The sequence below is a fragment of the Mesocricetus auratus genome, unplaced genomic scaffold (genome assembly GCF_017639785.1).
Source record: "Mesocricetus auratus isolate SY011 unplaced genomic scaffold, BCM_Maur_2.0 Super-Scaffold_6730, whole genome shotgun sequence".
Taxonomy (NCBI): Eukaryota; Metazoa; Chordata; class Mammalia; order Rodentia; family Cricetidae; genus Mesocricetus; species Mesocricetus auratus.
Genome location: NW_024429184.1, coordinates 80,701,140 through 80,724,338, shown reverse-complemented (window position 1 = coordinate 80,724,338; position 23,199 = coordinate 80,701,140). Strand labels below are relative to the sequence as shown.

At 46.1% G+C, this 23,199-nt stretch overlaps 1 protein-coding gene across 1 annotated transcript; it reads right to left on the bottom strand.

Annotated features, from left to right (window-relative positions):
- Positions 1-475: 475 nt before the first annotated feature.
- Positions 476-23,095, bottom strand: Lipg (lipase G, endothelial type). The gene is made up of 10 exons (XM_013118005.3): positions 22,957-23,095; positions 19,177-19,358; positions 17,414-17,593; positions 16,078-16,189; positions 10,771-10,992; positions 9,714-9,956; positions 8,765-8,885; positions 7,502-7,720; positions 3,938-4,042; positions 476-2,414 (listed from the first exon to the last, which is right to left on the bottom strand). The coding sequence occupies exons 1-10, from the start codon at positions 23,051-23,053 to the stop codon at positions 2,393-2,395; spliced, it is 1,503 nt and encodes a 500-aa protein (XP_012973459.1). The 5' UTR covers positions 23,054-23,095; the 3' UTR covers positions 476-2,392.
- Positions 23,096-23,199: the final 104 nt, after the last annotated feature.

The following is a 23,199-nucleotide window of genomic DNA, read 5'->3' as shown; positions in this document are numbered from 1 at the left end:
CCTCTCCTGTTGCTGTGTGACTGACGTCAGACAGCTGTCAGTCAGCCCCTAGAGAAGGGGGCTCCTCTTTCTTTTCTAACCTCTGTTGCTAAAAGAGTCCCTGAAGGGGCTCTGGAGATGAGCAGATCACACTATGGCCAAACCCCTGATCTCCTCTTGTCCCAGCAGGGACTTCAGAGCAATCAAGGAATCAGCTCCAGCCAGTGTTTTACACTGTCATCTGGGCCCATACAACCAAACCTATGTGCTCATGAATGTCCCCTGATGTCCCACCACCCTCTCTGTTCTTAAAAACACCCATCCTGAGGGTCTTCTGAAATCCAGATAATTTTTCTTCCCATCCGTTACTGAAAGTAGTTGTGCACTTCCTGTTAACAATAACTATCAAACAAGAGAATAAATATTATACTAAAGTATCAAGTAAGACCTGGGCAGCCATATTGTTTCCAATCTTAAGAAATGAGTAATCAGATAATTAAGAATTGTATAGTTTTTATTATTTTACTATTAAACTTTTTTTAAATTTTGAAATGGGTTAATCTTAAAGTAAAACCTAGCCATATATTTGTCTTTACACATAATATACACTTAGGAAATAAATAATGGTCCAAGCATTTTAAAAAAGCATCAGATATACAAACAAGGCTTCAAGCCAAATAGATAAATACACAACTCACAGAGGGTTCAGTTTTCCAAGCTTCCATTACTAAACACAGAAGCCGGAAGTCACCGGGATGTGTGGCCAATAACAAGCTCTGCTTTGGTTAGAAAGCAGTCGCAGAAGCACATTGAGGGCCAGAGAGAGCTCTTTGCACTAAGGTTGAACTGGTTAAGACTTTGGGAGTTTGTCTTTAAACAGTGATATGAATTTGGTACAGTACAGATATAAAGAATGTCCATTGAAAGCCTAAACACAGAGAGTGATTGCTCTCCCACCCCAGCCGACGGTCACCCAGAAAAACTCAGCCTTTCTCTCAGGCATTCTTCTGTTTGTATATCAATGAAAGGGTTTGGATTCTACGGATAGCTCTGAAAAAAAAATTCCCGTTTGTCACATCAAACATACTGATAGGAAATAGTTGCAGACATTTTCGTGGAGTGGCAGAGGGGATTTCCTGGACTTCACCTCCAGGAAACCTCACGGAATCCTCAGCTTGGCCCCACCGACACCTTGATATAGTATCTAGGCAGGTAGCTGGATTTCGCTAAGCCTTGATTTCACAAAACAAGAATAACAGCTTTCCTGCACTCTGATTAGGTGACACACATGCAAGCTGTCTAGAAACTACAGAAGGGTGTCTCAGGTATCACATGTATGAGTTCACATTAAGATCTAGAACAGGAGGTTTCTCCCAGGAGCTTAACACACACATGGCACTGATATGAAAGCTAGCCATTTCACAGAAGAAAGAGCACGGTGTCAGAGCTCAATGCCAGCTCTGTCCATGGCAGCCGGTTTCTGCACGGCAGGTATGTGGAACACACTCAGTACTGCCTAGCTCTCTCAACAGTGGAGACTTTGTCCACCACTGTGACCACCATGCGTGGTTTTCTGCTTGCTGCTCTGCTAGTGATCAAGCATGGCCCTTAGAGGAAATGACACATAAAAGGCATCAGAGCCCCAGCTCTTTTAGCTTGTAGCTCTCCCCTCGGCCTTGTCTGTCTTTAACCACATGTATAACCCACGAGCCAATGGGCAGAGATCCTGATCCCACTGGCCCCAAACGCAAAGATTGAGTCCTGTGTCTACTGTGTCTACTGCCCTGTGCTAACTAGTTGAAATGCCCAATAACTGCTCAATCTGAGTATGAATGATATAAAAAGAAAATTGCCAACAGTGTGAGCTTCAGAAGGTGAGCTGGGGAGCACGATGGGATACCCAATTAGAACCAGGATCCATCAGTCTCACAGAGGAATACAGTAGGACATTAGCACCAGCCTGATCTCTTGTCCCCTCTCTAAGTAACAGGTCTGTCACTGGGGTAGGAGTCAGCTCTTGAGGGACTTGTCACTACAGTTCAGCGAGGGCAAGCAGCTGCCAACCTTCCACACAGAGCCGGTGTTCCCTGTGGTTAAACAAAGCCAGGGCTCACCGAACAACAGTGACAATGGCCCAGAGTACACCAGGGCTTTGGACATTCCAGTGCTCACACACAGCTTCCTGAGGGATCAACAGAAGTTTGGAGTAAGGATCATCACTAGGACTTCAGCAGGGCACAGGCCTGGGAGAAGTCACGGTTGTCACGGGAAACAAGCTGAGCCCAACGAGTAAGCGCCTCCTAGGGCTCCAAGGCTGAGGTCTTCCGTCAAGTGCATCTTCAGCAGTAACTTTCCTCCGTGTGCAGGGACAGTGGGGTGTGAGTGGGTGCAGGCTTCAGGACTTCCTGAACCCTCAGGGCAGCTCCACAAAAGGACTGGAAGGAACCACGTGAATATAGTGTTAGCTCACTCAACCAGCAAATGGGCAAAACTGTACCAAGGTATATCTATCAAGATATGAACCAAGACTGAGCACTCTGCACACAGGCAGGCCATTTTACTGATTAGCGTCTAGGAACAATGGGAATATTCCCTGTGAGGAACACCTATGGGAACCTGTCTGGGCTGCTAGGTGCACTTGTCACAGACATTGTATTCATGTGCTCTGCCCAACACATACACACAAGTGTGAGGAGGACTATCAAATGTCATTGCCTTTATCTAGAAACAAACTCTCCCATGGCAGGAAGGGAACAAGGTTGAATTCAGAGACCTGAGTCCTAGACTCAACTACAGGAGCTCCCTGAACTTTAGACCCCTCGTTGGTGAACAAGTTCATGTCAGAAGAGAGAAACCTAATGGCCCTGCAAGGGGCTAAGGATGCCCTGACTTCCTAGTGTCCCTTCATGGGGGGGGCAGTCCTCAGACCCCACAAGTCTGTGATTACTAAGCCTGGGGTGCACTGATGCTCCTTAGCAGAAGCCAGATCAGCTGGGGGTGCAGTCAGGCCTGCTGGGTTGGCAGACGGTTAATCACAGGGGATCCTTGCAAGTGGCTTGCTTGATAATTAGTACCTAAACCGAGGCGGGGTGCCCCATCTGAGCAGGTGCAGCTTCTGTACTGAAATGAGCAGGCGTTAGCGGAAAACGACCCATCACACACTAGAGAATCTTGGGAGAGAGACTTCATTTTTCCAAGCCTCGGGTTTCTCAGCGTCCATAGGGACAGTGGCACCTGCCTCCTGAGACTGTCCATAAAATTAGATGACTGTAAGTTATTGGATGCAGGTGGGCACAGGCTGCACACCCAGCACTGGATGCAGGTGGGCACGTGCTGCACACCCAGAATCCCGTAGCAGGATTATCACCCAGTCCTCTGCTGACGACAAAGGGCAGGAGGAGAGAGTATCTAGAGAGACAGCCACCCTCATCCTTAGAAGTTATTTTGACTTAGATGGCATAAGATAGGCCAGGGATCCCATTGCCACATACCATGACATGGACCTTCCTCCAGCTGAAACCATGTGGTTCCACACCAAGCAGTGTGATACCACACAAGACAGCCTCTCTGTCATCCCATTTGGCTCTACACACAAGCAATCCTGTATCTCAAAGTGGAGAGAATCAGGCCCTCTAACATCCGCTCATACCAACCAGGTTTCCAGGAAGTCTAATAAAATGTACTAATCTTACCTCCCACCCTAATGCCTACTGCAGCAGAAGGAAGCTAGGAAACTAGACTTCTGCCCAGCCCTGCTCACTATGGAGGAAACACCAACCTAAGATGAGGGGAAAGGGATACCAGTGCTGGGGTTTTATGAACATGTGCAGTGAGCACCTAGAGAATAAGACAGAGCAAGGACAGGGGGACAGTCACATTTCCTGAGGTTTGTCTCCCACCCTCCATCAGGTAAGTTTTATAAATGAGGGACTTCCCATCAATTGTCACTGCAAGTTACCTGGTTTCATTTTTCATTCGCCAGCCATCCCGGCACTTGTGAAACCACAGCTCTTGGCCAGGAGAGATGCTAGTCTTCTTAGGGTCTTGAGCACAAAATGTCAGTCTAAGAGAAAAAGAAACCACGGTTGTATCCAAAACTCTAGACAGTGCCTTCGGAACTGCCCATGCCTGATGCAGAACTGCCCGTCCCCGATGCAGGACTGCAGCATGTGTCTTGTTTTATGATTCAATCTCATGCAGCCTTGATCACACATTTCCTGATCTTCTTCTCTATCCTCCCAAAAGGCTGCCTGCCATTTGGGACCATGATCTCTTGGAAGCACCCATCCCTGCCAAAGGCCTGGTGAACCTGACCTTAGTACAAACGCGTTTGTCTTGGAATGGATTTTCTTTTATTGATACAAATTTAAGTTCAATTTTTTAAAATGTATATTTCTCCTCTTGATTAAGGATTGTGTTTATGCTGATCTTTTAAAACATAATGCATAATTAATTACAGATTATAGTTACCTATAATAGTCAAAACTTATGTTAGTTTTTCTAGATATACAGAAGTGTAGTTGAGATAGTCTTCAAACCTTTCAAAGACCTTCAAAAAATGTCATTTAAAATAGTTTAGGGTTTTTATTGACAATGAGAAATGTCTGCTCCTGGCACACCAATTACATCTGAGAGGAAGATGGGCATTGAAGAAATGTGTTATGGAGTTTGCTTTCAACATGGCAAGATTAGCCATTTGGGCAAGAAACTGCTCTTGCCTTTACTGTTTGTAGACTGGACATGCAGGACCCACAGGAAAGTGACTTCTGAACTTGGGCAGTCCTCAGGGTTCCTGCTTCATGGAAGAGTCTGCCAGACATTCTGCAGGACACAGAAAAATGACTGACAAACTGCCAATGCAGGTGGACAGTTTAAAATTTCCTACTTTGCTGAGAAGTCTACCAGGAACACTGTGGCATATGGGCTTAAGATGGATGCCCCAATGGTACAGGGGAACTTCGGGTGACTGTCCAGGTAGCGAGATGTCTCTGTCAATTCTAGTGTTTATATATTATCCTTCTGTGGTCTTTGATGAGTTGAAGACAGATAGTTATAGTTATAGTTTTCCTTAGTTATGATAAAAGATAAGATACATATAAGACTTTAGACTCATTCAAATAGGATAGATAATAAAATACTTTCTTTAAATCTTACTAAATGTTAATGAACAAAATATTGCTTGATAACTGTTTTGTTATATGTAATTTGACTATGTTAAAACCTTTCTTTTTATTTAGACAGAAAAGAGGAGATGATGGGAGATGTCATTCTGTAAATATGTCTCTCCTATTGGTTGTTGAATAAAGCACTATTGGCCACTAGGGAAGCAAGATAGGTGGGACTAGGAGTCGAGGAGGATTCTGGGAAACAGGCACAGTCAGTCACAATGTAGGATGCCAGAGGAGTAAGAGGTCCGGACTCTGTTCTCCAGTAAGCGAAGACCACATGGAAATATTCAGATTAGCAATTATGGGTTAAATACTTAAATCAGAGCTAGCCAGTAAGAAACAAAGCAAACAGCCAACAGCTTATAATTTAAAAAAGAGAGAGAAAACGAATATCCATTAGAAAGAGTACTTGGAACTCAATTACATGTCAGAATCAAAGGTTTGGACTGGAGAAATGACTCAACAGTTAAGAACACAAAACCCACTTGCAAAGACCAGAATTCTGTTCTCAGCCCAGGTCAAGTGGGTAACCTCAACTCCAGAGAATCAGATGTCCTCTTCTAGACTCTGTGGATACTCAGGTACACGCGCGTACGCGCGCGCACACACACACACACACACACACACACACACACACACACATGCATGTAATTTTAAATTTTTAAATTAAATCTTTAAAAAAATGTTCAATTCATGGACTGTCAAAGGCATAGGAAGAGTCAAAGTCCTGATAATCACCATTTCACAATAGTCTGTGAGAAACCATATCTTGTGGCTGAACCACACAGCCTTGGGGATGTGATTGCCACACTGATAACCAACACTGTGTAGGACACTTCACCCTGATGCTGAAGCAGGAAAAAGGCCATATTCTGGACCTTTCCAGGGGAGTTTAAACACCTAAGGACCTACATTTTTGTAAACCTACAAGACCAGAAGAGCTGCTGCCACCTGAATGGCAACAGTGTCCCACCGTGGGAGAGGAAGCGAAAGATGGAAGCTAGAATGCTGGGGCCAATATTGAAAACTAGTCTGACCACTTTGGAGAGTTAACTATCAATAGACTGGATACAGACAGGTAAACGTTCAAAAACCAACTCATAAAACAGTGTGCCCTATCATGGGAAATCTAGCTGCATCTAAAACAATCCTACATACTGATAATGGGTATAAACAAAGGTACCAATGGGAACAAAAACATAAAGGAAGAATTAACATTACCATTAGTTAATTAATGAAAAATTTTCATTCTATCTGGTTTGGAAGAAGGGAAGCTGTGGTCAGAGGAAGGGCACAGAATTGACTCCAAATGTTTCTGTGATGTTCAACTTTTGAAATCTATCTGAATACAAACTGGGAAACTGCTTACATTTGTTAAGCCTCAATGGTGATTTAATGAGTATTTACTACGTCTGAAATATTTTATAATAGTGACTGTGTTTCTGCTATCACACCTTCCAGCTCAGGCTGCACTTAAGAGCGCAGGGGAGGAAATCATGTACAATTATGGAGATCATAGCCTAGGTTCAAACAGCTCCTCAATCAAAAACTCCCCAAGTCACAGGTTCCTAGACTAGATACTCTAGTATCTCTCTCTCCTGCCAGCCTGGCCAAAGACAATAGACACAAACGAAATACATGAAGAATTGTAGTAGAGACAATGTCAGAAGAAAGACCAAAAGGATGTAAGCTGCTTCCTCCACCCCAAGGCTGATGGTAGCCCCTGCAGAGGTGGGGAAGAATCCACCCCTCTGCCGAGGGAGGTCTTCAGAGCCTCACTGGCTTTGAGCCCTCCTTGGCAGAGTTAGGGCACAGTCACAAGAGTTGATTTATAAAGGTTTGGATCTCCCAGTTTGGGGTTTAAAGAAACGAGAGGCCGCCAGCTGGCACAGCATAGAGAGCTCTTTGCTGGTGGAAGTCACAACCCCAAGTGAACAGCATGACTCAGAGGAGACTCGACACACTCTGAGAAGTGGGCTCTGGAAGGGTAGGTCTTGTGGAAGACTTCACTGTGTGCCCAGATGCTCCAATCTGCCCCTCAACACAGCACACTCCGAGAGCCCTGTCCAGGGGAAGACCTCTTCTTCTGGGCTGGCACAAGATTTAGCAAACAGCAAAAGCACCGAACTCCAGACAGCCCCACCCCACCCCTCCTCCTGAGGGCTGTGGTCAGGACATAAGGTGCACATACCACCATTTTCAGAAGCCCTTATCTGGGCATAACAGTCCTTGCAAAACATAGTTGACGTTTAGCTGGTGGCAGAGGCCTCTGGATATTACTCGTACAAAGGAGGAGACACAGAAGAACCTCGTGCTCTCCCCTCACAAAAACCCAAAAGGACAGGAACACTTACTTGCGCTGGGTTTCCCCAGACTTGACACGAATTCTTCGCACATGCAGCTCCCTTGAGGGGTTGCTGGGTTGAGACAGGTAGCTGCGGAACTCATTCCACAGGTTGTACCAGGAATGAGATATCCCTTCCCAGGTAAGTCTGAGCTTCAAGAGATCACCCAAGTCCTCCTCAGTGTAGACCAGGAAGGTGTTGGTGGCATTCAGCCCAATCTTGTCCACTCTGCAAGGTGAGAGACAAGCTCATCTCCTTCCCCTCCCTCTTGGGAAGCTGGCACAATGTGCCCACCTCATACCCTCCATGTCCCCCCTTCACAGGACCACACAGGAAGCAGAGTTGCACTCTATGCTGACAGATAACTTTGCCCAAAGTGCCTAACTTCATATCAAAACCATTCCTGAGCAGCTATCCCTCTATGCCACTAATTCCTAAGAGACAGTGCCAAGGAAGAGCAGAAAAGAGGAAACCAAATTTGCCTTCCCGATAAGCATGCTTGCTGTTCCTCAGCCCAGAGGCAGAGGTCTCCCTTCTTCTCTCTTCTCTTCCTGTCTCCTCTCTCATTTCATATGGACTGCCTTGATGCATCTTGCCAGCAATCGTGGATGCCCAAGCCTTGTCTCCAGCAAGACCTTGAGCCCATACAAGTATGACTGCAGCGGCCTTCTTTTTCCCTCCCTGCCTTTTTTATTCCTTATCACTTGTTTGTTGACCAGATCTCACTGTTTTCACAGGCTGGTCCAGAACTCACAATTCCCCTGCCACAGCCTCCCCAAGTGCTGGAATCCAGGCTGCACCGCCACACCTGACTCTGATATTTCTTCACAATGACAACATCGCTTGGCAGGATGCTCTGTGCCTGTTGGGAACTCCACAAATCTCTCCAGACCTCCATACACCCCTCCCACAGATGATCACTACAGGAGGTCCAGGGATGATGTTCACAGAGTTCCCAGGTCCCTAAGACCTCAGGGGTCAGGCGTGGTCTGAGATGAAACCACAGTTTCTGCGCGGCTGATCCAGCAGTTTCTCACGCAGCTGATTCATCTTGGGAGCTTCCCTCCCCAGAACCCTCTGAGTCAGTCACTTGAAGGAGAACACACAGTAGAAGAGAGAAGATATAGATGCCAGCCTGAACCACACAGCTCCTGCCCTGGGCAAGCCGACTTGACTCTCCTGTACTTCTTCCAACACCTGCCTAGTACTCTCACTCTCAGACTCACTAGTTCTCCATCCTGAGTCAAAGTTGCAAAGAATGTTCACACTTACACTTCCAAAGGCAGATTCTGGGAGTCTGCATTACTGCCATACAGGGTAACGTAGAAGGTAGGCTGGATGTCTCCACTGTTCTTGTAGTTGAAGATATGGACTTTCATCTGATAATGGTAAACTGGTGGACAACAGAACAAACACCTTCGTGAGCCTTGCTTGTCATCTCAAGAGTCACATAGCACACTGAATTTTAAAAAACAAGCATCCCTGGGCTGGAGAGATGGCTCAGAGGTTAAGAGCACTGACTGCTTTTCCAGAGGTCCTGAGTTCAATTCCCAGCAACCATGTGATGACTCATAACCATCTGTAATGAGATCTGATGTCCTCTTCTAGCATGCAAGCAAACACACAGACAGAACACTGTATACATACATAATAAATATTTTTAAAAAATAAAACAAGCGGGAGATAAATAAATAAATAAATAAATAAATAAATAAATAAAACAAGCATCCTGTTGGCCCTATCTAGCCTTAGCCGAGCTCTGATCTTGTTCTGCCTGATAGCATAAAAAGTCAATGAAGTACTGCCCTGAACTTGGGGAGTTAGATGTTTGGGGACTTGGAGCTATTTATGTTCTATTGTGTGACACTGGACCAAGGCTTTCACATATAAAACACTGTTTCACAAACTATCATAAACAGGTTATGCAAGTAAAAACTATTGCTTCAGTCTTCTGTGTACTTTGCTTCGCATCTGTTGAACATGAATGTAGAACTTTGAGATATTGATACTGATAATTATGGTGAGGCATTTACATGACAAAAGGGGTCCTTAGCCTGGATTTCTAAAGGAGCCATTTTACTAGGGCATGCACAATGTGATCTGGTTTTTAACAACTTGCTACATAGACCACAACTCCAGGGCTGCTACATACCCTGTACTACAAGAAAGCATAAAGGAAGAAAAAGACTAAGGGGCACCTGGGAGCATGAAGGTAGGTTACCTCGGAAAGGCATGCCAGCCCGGGTTTTTAAGTACATTTTGCTATTCCTCTTCTTCCTCATCTTCTTAGTGTTGTAGCCAATGCCATTACAACGGTTCTTCCGGCAGCTGAGGCAGATGCCCTTTTTGAAGCGGTTGGAGTCTGTACACTGGAAGGCGAAGCTCGGTTTGTCCTGATTCACCAGAGAATCAACAAAAAGGTGTACGGCTCTTTCATGTTCACATTTCACCACCTCTGTGATTGCTGGGGAGACAGGGAGACAGAAAACACATGGGATGAACATTCCTGGATGATTCCACTGCTCAGTTCATAGTCTCTGTACACCTCATCGGAGATGGGCTTACTGAGTCGACGGTATGTGATTATTTACCTAGATAGGTTCAGTGTTATTACAGAGCACAGAGGAATTAAGACCATTCCAGCCATCTAACTGCCTGCTCTGTGAGGGCAGGCAACACTAATATACTCAGAGAAATGAGGAGAAGAGAGTTCATACACTAACAGTAAAATAGAAGGCCAGAAGTGGTAGTGCACACCTTTATTCCCAGCACTCCCAGGAGGAGATAGGAGGACCTCTGTGAGTTCCAGGCCAGCCTATTCTACATAGCAAGCTCCAGTATAGCAGAGACTACATAGAGAGACCCTGTCTCAAAAACAAAAAGAAGAAATAAAGAGTAAAATGCAGTGTTAAAGTGCAGTCGTGTGGTAGATGACTAAGTCCTAACATTTATCTGGGTAGAAACACCAGAAATAAATGCTGAGCATGGTGACACATGTCTTTAATCCCAACACTCAGAAGGCATTGAGAGGCAGATCTCTGTAAGTTCAAGTCCAGCCACGGCTACATTAGTGAGATCCCGTCTCAAGAAAAAAGAAATCAATCAGTGATAACTGGGACTTGGAAGCATGAGCAAGCAGGTGAATGTTAACAGGTAAGTAGCATGACTCAGCACTGTGGGAGAGATAAGAATGATATGTTAGCTATACTAACAGCTCTGGCTGACTTAGAAGATGGATGGAGTGCATCAAACACAAGGCAGGTTAAGTACAAACTCACTTCCATATGCAATAGATCCCAAGACATCATTGAATCCACAGCCCGGCTGGAAGTCACCACCATTAGGATAGATGTCAATGTGACCCACAGGCATTCGAATCCCAATGCTCAAGCCAAAGGAGAGTGTGTAGGTATGCAGGACATCCACAAAGTCTGCATCATCAGGAGAGAGCCTCCTGTTGATGTCCGCCCCTTCAAACATGGGTCCTGCAGGATCCAGACCTGCAGCAAAGAAAGTCAAGATGGACTTAGATATCAAGGCATTGAGTCTTGACTTAAGAGTCCAAGTATGCAGAATGAAGATGCTCGATGAGCCCAGCAACCAAATCCAGATACAGCAGGCCTGGAAAAAAATAAGGAACCCATATATGGTTGATCCAATTTGTCATCATTGGAATTAAGTCCTATAATTATAGAACCAGCCTTCCCCCCCCCCAAACCCCCGTGCCTCAGCCAGTCCAGAACACTAACCACAAGATTTACCCTGCCATCAGCCCTGGGGAACCACAGGAATAAGAACTAGAGTTGCTCCTGACCCAAGCTATTCATCCAGGTCATCTGCCCCTAGGCACCTTCCACAGCAGAACTCTGTCTGTTCCAAACCAGATGGTTTGTATTTGAACTCACTTTTCCCCTTCCTTTTAGTTAAAAGTCAGGCCAAGGCCCAGGCCCAGGTATGGATAAGAAAAGCATCTCCAAATCTCAACATGGTGTGAACCCAAACACCAGACTTCACCAGGCCTCCACTTTTGCAGCCACAGTGGGAAAGACTTTCTGTGGGGGGAGGGCAAAGGAGGAGGGGAGGGAAAGGGAGAGGGACCTGGAACTGACTTGTGAAGCAACCTTGTTTCTTATCTAAATAAATTTAAGACTTTAAGAAAAAAAAGACTTTCTGCCTTGGCACCTTCCATGTTCAACCTGAAAGCTGCTCTACACAGGTCACTGGTTCTCCCACTCTGGACTGTTCAGATCATATGAAGGAGCTTGTTATAAACTTGGATTCTACCATGTAGCTCTAAAAAACACTGGAAGGACACCAAAGCAAGTAGTCGCTTGTGTGTGGACCCATCAGGAGAGCCGGTGAGGAGGGTTCTGGTCAAGCATACACAGCAGTGTGAGACCTAACACCGTCTCTTCATTCTGAGCTATACAAATATAAAACACTGTTTAAAAGAAAGAAATAATGAACAGACCCTCAAAGCATAAGTGCAGACTTCTGAGTCCCTGGGCCCAGAGAGTCCAACAGGCAGGGTTGGCATACAACACAGAAATGGAGATTGGTTCTCCAGGTGATCCTATAAGTCAGTGACTTGTGGACCAGACATAGATATCTGTTTCCGTTCTTCATATATGAAGTGGAACCTCAGGCCTCAATTCATATTGAGGGCAGGCCAGAGACACTGTTAAACATCCTAAAATGTGCCACATGGCCCTGACACACACATACATACACACCCCCAAAACCCCATGAACTCCCCCATAATGTCACTTCCCAGACTAAGAGACCCCAATCTAGAGACACCAAGGCCTGGAGGTAATATGGCCAAGAACTATGTCATTTTGTTGTGTTTTGTTTATTTTGCTTTGAATTTTTGAGACTAGGGCCTGGGGAGCTGGCAGAATGCTAATCAATGCCACATGCAGCAACCCTCATGTCTCAAAAGCAGGTCCTTCCCTCCAACCTCTTGGTGGAGTAGGGGTCCAGTCTCTGTCCAGTTGCATGTCCCACACTGTTGTAGGACTTACTGTGTAAGGCACGCTGGTCTGAAACTCTTAGAGATATGCCTGTTCCTGCTGGGATTAAAGCAAACATCACAATACCTGAAAGATCTGTCTTAAAAGGAGGCAATGTATGACAGATCCAGCACCAAAAACTAGTGGGATCACCAGAATGCACATGAGAGGGTCCCCCTAGGACAAAGGCTTTACATGTAGAGTGAACAAACCAAGGTTCATTACTAATGGAGATGGGTGGGTGCTAAAACCAGAAAGTCACAGAAGTTTGGATGATTCTATGGGTGAACGGCAGATTTTATGGCAGAATGTATCCCAGGCTACTTAGGGATCAACCCTAACCCAGGACCAAGAGAAAGATGGCACGATAGTGTGCCCTTCCAGAATAGCCCACAATGACCTATTGGATAGACCGCAAGAGCCATAGTACGACACAGAAGCTTCTCCCTGCCTCTCACCATGTGCACCGAAGAGGAAAAGAAAGAAGAAGAGGGGAACATTATGCTTTGCAACCAATACAAGAGAGGGGCTCTTTGCTTAGTACAAACAAAGGTCCCCACCAGACAGGCAGCTCCATGGAAACGAAGCTGTGCTGGAGGAATGCCGACAGCTGAAGGGGCCTCACAGGCCAGTGTGGGGCCTTCACCTACCCAGCTCCCTGCTTGGACTGTGTGACACACATCCCTGGCCCACAAGCTTAGGAGAAAAGTGACATAATCTACTTTTTATTATATATTTTATCTATACTTCTAGATAGTAGCTAAGGGCAGGCCCTGCAACCTAGTAACCTGGACGGAATCCCAAACCTGCTACTTAGAGTGTGCAAGATATTGGGCTCATTGTTTAATCATCCGGGCCACCTTCCCCCAACTGTGAAAGCTGCTGTGTGGCTTGGAGATGGCATGGAGGGAGGACCATGTGCTTGAGGATTGAACATTAAATAGCATCTATCCTATAGCCTGAACGGAATGTACACCTCACTCATATTTCTTAAAGGAATCCACCCACTTGCTTATTGCCCACAACTATCGAGACACGAGTTCAGTTAGGAATGCATGATCTCTTCCCTATTGCACCAGAGACTGCTCTGTGAAGCTGTTTGTAACAAGCTCCTGAAAATCCCACACCCTCCAGCCAAGCAAGACTGGGACTCAGATCTCTTCTAGGCCCCAAGCTAAGGACCCCTGCGGCCTCTACACAGTAGCATCACTACCTGGGGACCACAGACAAGCTGTGGTCTCCATCCTCTTATCAAATGAGATGCCTACCAACATGAAGAAGAACAGAGACAGCCTATCTCCATCAGATACCTACAACAGAGTATGGCAAGCAACTGGACAGAGGCCAGGCCTTTGCTCCACAGAGAGGTCAGAGGGAAGGTCCTGCTGTCAGGACATGAGGGCCTGCATGTGATATATTAGCATTCTCCTAGCTTCCCACATGGCCACAGACAAGAGGCCCTCTCCTCAGCAGCTACCACCTAAATAAGCAAAAAGAACTGGAAAGCTCTCTAGATAGCCCTATCTCACTTCAGACTGGAAACAAGGAAAAGAAAAATCTTTGACTCGTCCTTGTTGCCAAGGACAAACTGGACCTAGACTCTGGTAGAGACACATGAGTGCTGCAGTTTGCACCCAGCTGGCCCGACCCTGGAACACTAGAGAATGGTCACACAATCATAGCCTCCTTTGGACCGTCCAAGGCCCAGGGCACTACAATTCAGGAAGAAGGGCTCTCAAGCTATGCTGGATGGAATTACTGGCCCTAAAAAAATTAGTATGCATATGTCCATGTGTGTGCCTATTAGACTCTGTGTGTTTACCTGTTAGACTCTGTATGTATACCTATCGATCCCTGTGTGTGCACACCTATTAGACTCTTATGTGTGTACCTTTTAGACTGTGTGTGTATACCTTTTAGACTGTGTGTGTACCTATTAGACTCTGTGTGTGTACCTATTAGACTCTGTGTGTACCTATCAATCTCTGCATGTGTACACCTATTAGACTCTATGTGTGTACCTTTTAGACTGTGTGTGTGTACCTACTAGACTCTGTGTGTGTGCCTATTAGATTCTGTGTGTATACCTTTTAGACTGTGTGTGTGTACCTATTAGACTCTGTGTGTACCTATTAGTCTCTATGTGTGTGCCTATTAGACTTTGTGTGTATGCCTGTTAGACTCTGGGTGTATACCTATTATTCTCGGTGTGTACACCTATTAACTTTGTGTGCACACCTATTAGACTGAGTGTGTGTACCTATTAACTCTGTGTACACACCTAGTAGACTACTCTGTATACACACCTATTAGACTCTGTGTGTGTAACTATTTACTCTGTGTGCACACCTATCAGACTCTGAGTGTGTGCCTGTTAACTCTGTGTACACACCTATTAGACTCTGTGTGTGTAACTATTTACTGTGTGCACACCTATCAGACTCTGAGCATGTGCCTGTTAACTCTGTGTACACACCTATTAGACTCCTTTCCACCTATTTCAAAATAAAAGAACTTCAGGGAAAGGCAGTGGCCATACCTTTTCTTCTAGGTGCTCTCTGACTGTGGCTCAAATGTATCCTCCCTGAAAAATTCATGGGCAGGAAAAGTAATCCCAAATCCAAATGTGGATGATATTTGGAGGTGAGATGTTTGAGAGTCAGTTATAATTAGATAAAGTTAATAAGGTGGTGTTCCCAACATGATGCTGATGGTTTTATATGAGAAAGAATGACCTAAGCTAGTTTGCTTAGTGTGATCATGTGATACCCTCCACCATGTTATCATGCAGCAAAAAGATGCCAGGAAGCAAAAAGCCCCCTGTGCATTATAACTTATCCAATCTGTGCCATTCGGTTATAGCAACAGAAAGCAGCATAAGACATCATTCTTAGTATATTAGGTATGAGAAGGGAGCTAGGGGTGAATGCCTGTAAGAGAATGCTGGAAGGAGAAAGAAGGCCAGGGCGGCAAATTTGCCAACCATTTTAGTGTAGAGGAAGTTCTCTTGTGTACCCAAAAATGCCCAAAATGGATAAAGGATCTTTGACATTTTTCATAATCATTAAATAACTTAATCCAAGTCCAGGCATTAAAAATTCACTATGAGTGATTTTCAACACAGAAAAAATGCCATTTTCTGTTGAGTACCTGGATAGCAATACCAGAAAAGTCTCTTTAATTACAAAATTCAACCACTCATTCTAAACAGTATCTATCACTAATAAAGTTGCACCTTTAACGTTGGAAAGAAGTTATTGGTTGATGGAAGAGAAACCAGAGGCAGGATTTAAACTAGACTCTACTACTCACATCTGGAACACTCAGAAGCTTGGAAGCCAAGGCTCCCTTTTGGCCTCGGCTCTTTAGTTCTTAGCTATTTGCCCCTGAGCAAGCTGACTCACTTTTGCCTGTCTCCTCAACTCTTGAACTAGATCAGTGATTTCCAAGCTGTGTTCCCTATTGCTTAGTGACCTTGGGATTTCCTCACCTCACATTTCTCCCAGGAAGGAGAAAATGTGAAAGGCATGGCTAGCACAGCTCATATATACGTATGGGGGAAGCAGATCTTACCAGTTATTCTACCCACTGTTCCTTTCACAAAGTTGCCAGCGTATCCAGCCACGTGGGCTCCAAGGCTGTAGCCAATCAAGTGAACGTTCCCAAGAGAAAACTCTTCTTTCTCCTGCAAAAAGTCATCAAAGGGTGTAGTTCTGAGCCTCCAGGGCCACCAACAATTCAACTTGTGCATCATAATAGAAGGATCACAGGGGTCACAGAGATGTAAGACTCCATACAGCATCACCGGCATTGCTGACATGCAATATGGATGGCCCACCAGGGACAGGGAGTTCTAAAGGACTCAGTGATGCTTGAAATGCCAAAGGGGCAGGACGGTGGGAGGCATGCCTGAGCATTCCTCTGCAAGCTCTCCTACAAGGTTTCCTTTCTTTGGTGTAATGTTTAGAGAACACAGGTGGATCAATGTAGAGGTCAAAGATACCACACCCACAGCAGACCAAAGTGCCAGCCAGGACCATGACCGTAATAACCTGCTCCCTTCCAGTACTCTTAGACTTTGACCTCTACTTTACCAGAAGTGTCTGACTCCTCACCTTAAGTTACCTGTGCTCCCACAGCTGGAGCAGTGTCCCCACAGCTGGGGAAGAGGGGGGATGCCGAGGTGGAACTTTGACCCCTGGCTCAAAAAACAGTCTTTCTAGCACCCCGGAGCAAAGTATTGCTCTCAAATTTCACCCAGGATCCTGCCATGAATCATAAGATCCCCCATGAAGTGAAAGCGATGTTGGAAATGCTCAACATCTAGGTCGATTTGCCAGTAGACCCCTTGTCCCTCCTGCCTGTTAAGTCTACTGGTTAACTTATAAAAAGTCCCGACAAGACCTCAAGATCTGTTCTGCATGCACTGCTTTGAACAACACAGTGGTTGATCCATTTGAAGCAGCCTTCTTGCTGTTCCTTCGCACAGCCACCCTCCAAAGTCATGAGCAGTCATCTGTGGCTCCTTCAGATGGAAAACCAGCCCTGGCTTCTGGCCATTCTCAACAGCCCTAAGGACATCAGCTTCTGAGGTTGGGAACTAATCTCCCACAAGGCTTTCTTTTTTTTCTTTTTCTTTTTTTTTTTTTTTACAGCAACTACAGTAACAAAAAATCCAGAGATCTATCAATCATTAAAGGGCTCTGATGCAGGCTTTGAAGTAGTTCATGCAGTGCTTTAATTTAGCAAAAATTATAATGCTGGAGATTTTGATCATCCTCGAAGTGCACAGTAACAACGTGTGCTCCGCGTTCCCTAAGAGACTGCGGGCTTGAGGTCCTGCTTACCTTAAGAAACGGAAAAGAAAGAAAAACCCAATGGAAGATGGCTCCCTTTCGTCCCTGCTTACCTGCAGCCAGTCAAGCATCCCAGCCACTCTCTGCCCCACCACCCTGGTGTTGTTGACCGCATCTATGTACAGCTGATGAGCCAGGGGCAGCCAGTCAACCACCACCACATTAGCGTCTCTCTCTCTTGTCTGCAGGGCTGACACAAGTTTGTGCAGCCATTTTTCCAACATGCCACTCATCTGCAAAGAAAACAGGAATAGTATTTTTCTGTTACTTCTCATTCTGCACTTCAGAAATCCCATGATCCTCGGCCCGGCTGACTGGGCCTTCACGGTGGCTGCTGAAGAAATGAAGAATTGCCCACATGCAAGACAGCCAGAGGATGAAAGACTTGATGCCTTCTTTCCCCTGCTGGTCTTCACACCTCAGTTTCCCGTCAGATTCTTTCATAGCTGATGTGCTGTACATGGGTATTGGTGGTGAGAATGGCGTGAGGTTAGTCTGAATCCCTGTCACAGTCAGGCAAGTGGCCTGGTCCATCCTTCAAGGAGTTAGAGAAGGTTGCCTGGGAGAATTAGCTCCTCCCTTAGAAACACACTGTCACTTAGGCAAACACCAAGTTAACAAATGATTCCTTCCCACAACCCATCTCTGCCATCCTCTTGACCTCAGCTTAAGAAGAATCCACCCGTGGAATCCCAAATTAGAACTCAGAACACATTTTCCCACAGAAACAACATTACACATGGTGACTAGAAGCAGTTGTAACCTATCCACATGTACATTATCAAATAAATAGATTTTTTGTGCTTAGCCTGGGAACCAAAACACTATTTACAACTTGCTTCTATGGGAAACTACCATTCCAAGTTCCAAACACAGTACAAAAGAACTTTCTGGAATGCTCCCCATTGGTAAGCTGCAGTCAGTTAGTATTTGCATTTTGACAGGAAGACCTTAGAAAAATTCAAATGTGAGATTCTGCTTGTGTCCTGAGGGATGAAGACAGACAGACAGACCCCCAGTCATCCCTTCATTCACTATAGGAAGGTAGACTCCTACCTTCCCAACTCCCAAGCCCCTCCCCAACTGTTGACAGTAGATCTGAAGACCCAGCAAGAATGTAACGGATATGAATTTCTCATCATTAGGAGGAGGAGGAACGTCCCCTCCCAATTAGTCCAAGCAGAAACCTGCTCACTTAATAGTGCCATTTTCCTACAGACTGTCATTCTATAAATGAACAAATCCCTTGCTGGCCAAGAGTTTCTGAAGCTGAGTGTTAAAACCCTTTTTTGTTGAAGTTTGTCATGGGCCTTTCAATGGAAATTGCTCAGCGAGGGCACATAAAGAACCCCAGTGCCTTTAAACGGGGCCATCTCTATGCAAACAGGAGGGCAGCATGCCAATAGAAGCCAGCCAGCCAGGCCAGCTGGCCCCACAGATCCTCTGAGCCAGTTAAGTTGCTTCAGTTCAGCTCCTGCTCTTGGAGCAGGATGGGCCCCCTCCAGGCAGTGGTTGGCCAATGTAATTAAGTATAATTAGAGCTCCTTCAGAGCTAAGGGAGTTGGGCTGCTGGCCTCGGGAGAAGCACTTCCTGAAAGGCCATTGCACGCCAGCACTAAATGCCACCCTGCTGAGTCCAGATTGCCCCCTCTGAGAAGCGCCCATTACATTCTTCACAGCTGTCTGAAATACAAGCAGCCCACAAGGATGGGAGGGGGAGGGTTTGGAATCTGGAAGCACCGCTATTCTTTTTAATTGACCAAAACAAAAGGAATCAAATCTTATAAAAAGCCGCAGAACCCCCTCCTGGGCTCACCGTCCATCCATGAATGATGAAAAAGGTTTTGGCTGTCATGTTGAAGCCACAGTCTTCCAAGAGTTGGTTGTCACCAAGGAAGAGATTGCACCCTTCGTGTTCTGGGTCCTTGGAAGTGCGGATGTTAAAAGCCACAGAGGGTTTGACAGTAGCTGGTACTCTAGTGGGTTTATGATGTTCATCTGGGGAGAAAAAAACAGGGTAAATACTTGTGGTGGCTGGGGTAGTAACTTCTAGTTCAGTCTTAAGCAAATAACTTGTCATTTGGATTTTAGTTTTTACAACTACTGAGCCTTTCCTCCTTTCAACCTGTGGATCAGACATTTACATTACGATTCCTAGCGGTAGCAAAATTACAATTATGAAGTAGCAACAGAAACAACTGAAACTACTGTACATGCACTATCTCAACTATCCTCACTGAGTGCTAATTAGTCTATTGGAATAAGCAGCTGTCTTTCTTACTTTTCTTTATTCTTCCCCACCAAACTGATTTTCCCTTCCTTTCTTCCCTCCCTCAAATTCCTACCTGTGAGTGTGGCTCCTCCTTTCCTGAAATACTTAAGACTAGTTGAGTCAAGAACTTAGAAATTTTCATATTAAAAAAATCCTTATAGCCAGGCACAATGGTGTATGCCTGCAATACCAGCACTCTTGAGGCAGAGTTAGATGGAGGCAAGATGATTGTAAATTCTAGGCTAACCTGGGCTAGCCAGAGTTTCAAGGTTTCAAGTAACTCTGAGTTCATGTTCTCTCTCTCTGTGTCTCTGTCTGTCTCTCTGTCTCTGTCTGTCTCTCTGTCTCTGTCTCTGTCTCTGTCTCTCTCTCTCTCTGTCTCTCTCTCTCTCTCTCTCTGTCTCTCTCTCTCTCTCTCTCTCATAGACCTGGTGGCTCATACCTATAACCTATAATCTCAGAACTTGGGAGGCTGAAGCAAGAGGACTCCTGTGAGTTTGAGACCAGCATGGGTGACATAGTAAATTCCAGGCCAACCTGGGCTTTATAGCAAGGCTGGAGAGTGGGCAGGTGGTGACAGAGAGAATGAAAGTGACATTGGGGAGAGAAGGTACCACATATCACATGGCAGCCCCAGCGGAGTCTGGGGTATCCCTCATGGGTCAAATGCACTAGAATCTCTGCACAGAAACATAGGACAACTCATGCTCTACAGCGAAAATACAAAGATTACAAATAGCTTTCTATCAGGGTCTGCTGCCAGACGAGCTGAGAGTGTGTAAGGTCAGATTCTTGCCATACAACTTTCCAGTAAACGCAGTTTTGAGAGATTTGGGATTTTGCAATTGAAGGGTATTGATCCACTCACTGCACAAGCAGCTTCCCTGGAATTCCCATTTTTGATCCAACACTTACTCCCAAGACCTTACACATTCTCGGGGCTCTTTGCAGTGGCAAAGGGCACCATTTGTTACTCAAAAGGCTGAAGCCATGGGAAAATTCCTCACCACAGCAAAGCTGCCCCTGCCAGCTCTCTGTCATATACAGTGCTGCTTTTTCTTGTTCCCAGGACATAGCACTAATGGCCACTCTATGACCATGTGACACCAGGTAGGCACTGTCTGTAAAGATAATCACTAACTGACCCCCACCTTCACTCATTCCACCATCCTAGTGAGCTTCTCTTGATAATGGATTAGGGAAATAGAGTGCACTCTCCTGTTACCCAGGAGTCACAGGGAGATACCAAATGGACATCCAGGAGCTTAATTCAGAGTTAAGAACAGGAGGATAAGCCAGTTCTGGGGGCACAAGGCTGTAATCCCAGTTACTGTGAAGGCTGAGGGCAGGAAGATTGAAGATGGGAGGCCTGTCTGAGTACAGAATGAACTGAAGGCAAATCTGAGTAACTTAGCTAGTGCAGCTTCCCGCTTTCTAAACACTAATAACAGGACCAAGGATGTCGCTTTGTGCTAGAATGCTTTGTGTACATGCTTAACGCCACAGATTGGTTCGCCAGTACTGAAAAGACCCACAAGGGAGCCAGGAAGTAGCTCGGTGAGTTTGATCCCCAGCACCCCAGGAACCAGGTGTGGTGGTCCATGCGAGTTCAAGGTCAACCTCAGCTGCACAGTGAGTTTGAGCCAAGTCAGGGCTACAGTAGACACTACCCCCCCAAAAAAAATAAAGGGGGGAGCAGGAAGAAGAGGAGGAAAAGGGGGATTGGGCAAAGAGACCATAGCTATGGAGAGGGTGGTGGTGAGATGGGACAAGGAGATACAAGGGGTTGGGGACATATGCCAGATGTAAGAGGGATAAAATCCAGAAATTGCCCCTAAAGACACATTACCAGAACAGGGGTTATATGTCATGAAATTAAAGCCATAACTGACAGAGATTTAAGCTACAGACGTTGTCAGTTCAGTTCTCCAACCGGGACAGCCGCCCCCACGGAGAGCAGGTGGGGTGGCTTAGTGGAAAAGGAGCTCTTAGCGGCGGAGACGGAGTTCAGGCTAAACCCACACAGAGACAAGTAGGACTGCCCTTGTCTAGGTTGCACCGACCCCACCACTCCGTAAGAACAGGGTCACTTTGGCATTTGGGCCTTTGTGATAGTTCTTTACCCAGATGTCCTTGCGGTTCATTCCCTCAGCTCCTTGCTGAGGGGTCAAGTTCTAGACCACACACTAAAAGGCACCACGCTCCCTCAACAGCCCTTTCGCCTCCCGCCTCAGCGTCACTTTCCTGCCTCGCTCTGGGTGTCATTTACATACCGCTGAGATGAGGTCCCACAAGGATAAGGACTGCCATCTAGTCTGTTCTTTGCTGCCTTCCCCCACCATCAAGAGTTCCTGGTACTAGAATGCAGCCATACTTTTCAAATGAATGGCACCACCCCCTAAATACTCGGAACCACAGAACACAAAAGCTTGAAGGAACTTTAGAATCCTTCAGGAAAGGAACTAGAAATGCCATCTACCCCAAGCCACGCCTCTAGCTAACACTCAAACTGGAAACAAGGTAGGAGGAGAAGGTAGGTTTTTCCTGTTCCTTTCGTCTTAAACTCCCACGTGCCTAACAGGGATTCCGGAGCTCCTGACGCGCTATCTGCAGACTGGATGAAATGATAGGTCGTGATTTAAGCGCTCCGGAACCCTCCACTGCTTAACCAGCTGCTGCTGGTTCCGGATGACCCCACCCTCACTCCACCAGGGCAGGTTGCCTCCGGTGAAAGTGTCCTACCAAACGAAAGAAGAGGAAAAGCGATGCTAGAAGGAAGGGGGAGGATGGAGGAATGGGCAGAGGAGGGAAGGTTGTTTGGGAAAAAGTTACAGAGCAGAGGTCCCTTACAAGCACTTATCAATCTGAAGCCCGCCCCGCCGACACCTTAACTTCCAAAACACCTAAGCGCTGATGAAGGGGACGGGGGTGAGGGGGCCGGGGTGGGCGGGGGGTGAGGGCGGAAGTTAGAACTCTAAGAATTTCCTGGCCTCTCCAACCTCCAAAACTAAGACAAGGTTTAAAACATGGTATAATTTAAGTGAGGCTGGAAGGCAGCTCCTAGCCGGACAGCGCTGATTAATGGAAGTGGGAGGAGGCAAGAGAGAGGACTCCAGCCCACGCACACTCCCCGTTCGCCGGCTGCCTCTAGGATGGCTTGCTAGCGGATGCTCTCATCCGAAACGCCAAGACAAGTGACCTCCAACACCAAGGAGAACGCAGCGCAGTGGGAAAGGATACCTTTGGGGCTTGGAAGTCGGCAGGACTGTGAGGGCCCAGCGCAGAAAAGTGGGAAGAAGAGAAATAAAAATAAATGCACATTACCTCGCAGCGACCCCTGGGGACGTAAGGTTGTGAGGCTTCCCGCCGGGAAGCAACAATAGACGCACCAGAAGTAGAGCAGGAGAACAGGGTTTCGCATCCTTCCCTGCCACGCCCCCTCCTCTCAAACAAGTTTGTTTGTTTGTTTGTTTTCTGTTTTTCTTTTTAAGCCACTAAAACCTCCCGAGTCTAGAAGTGGGCAGCCTGGTCTTGGCCAGAAAGTGATTTGCTGCACAGCTGGAGGAG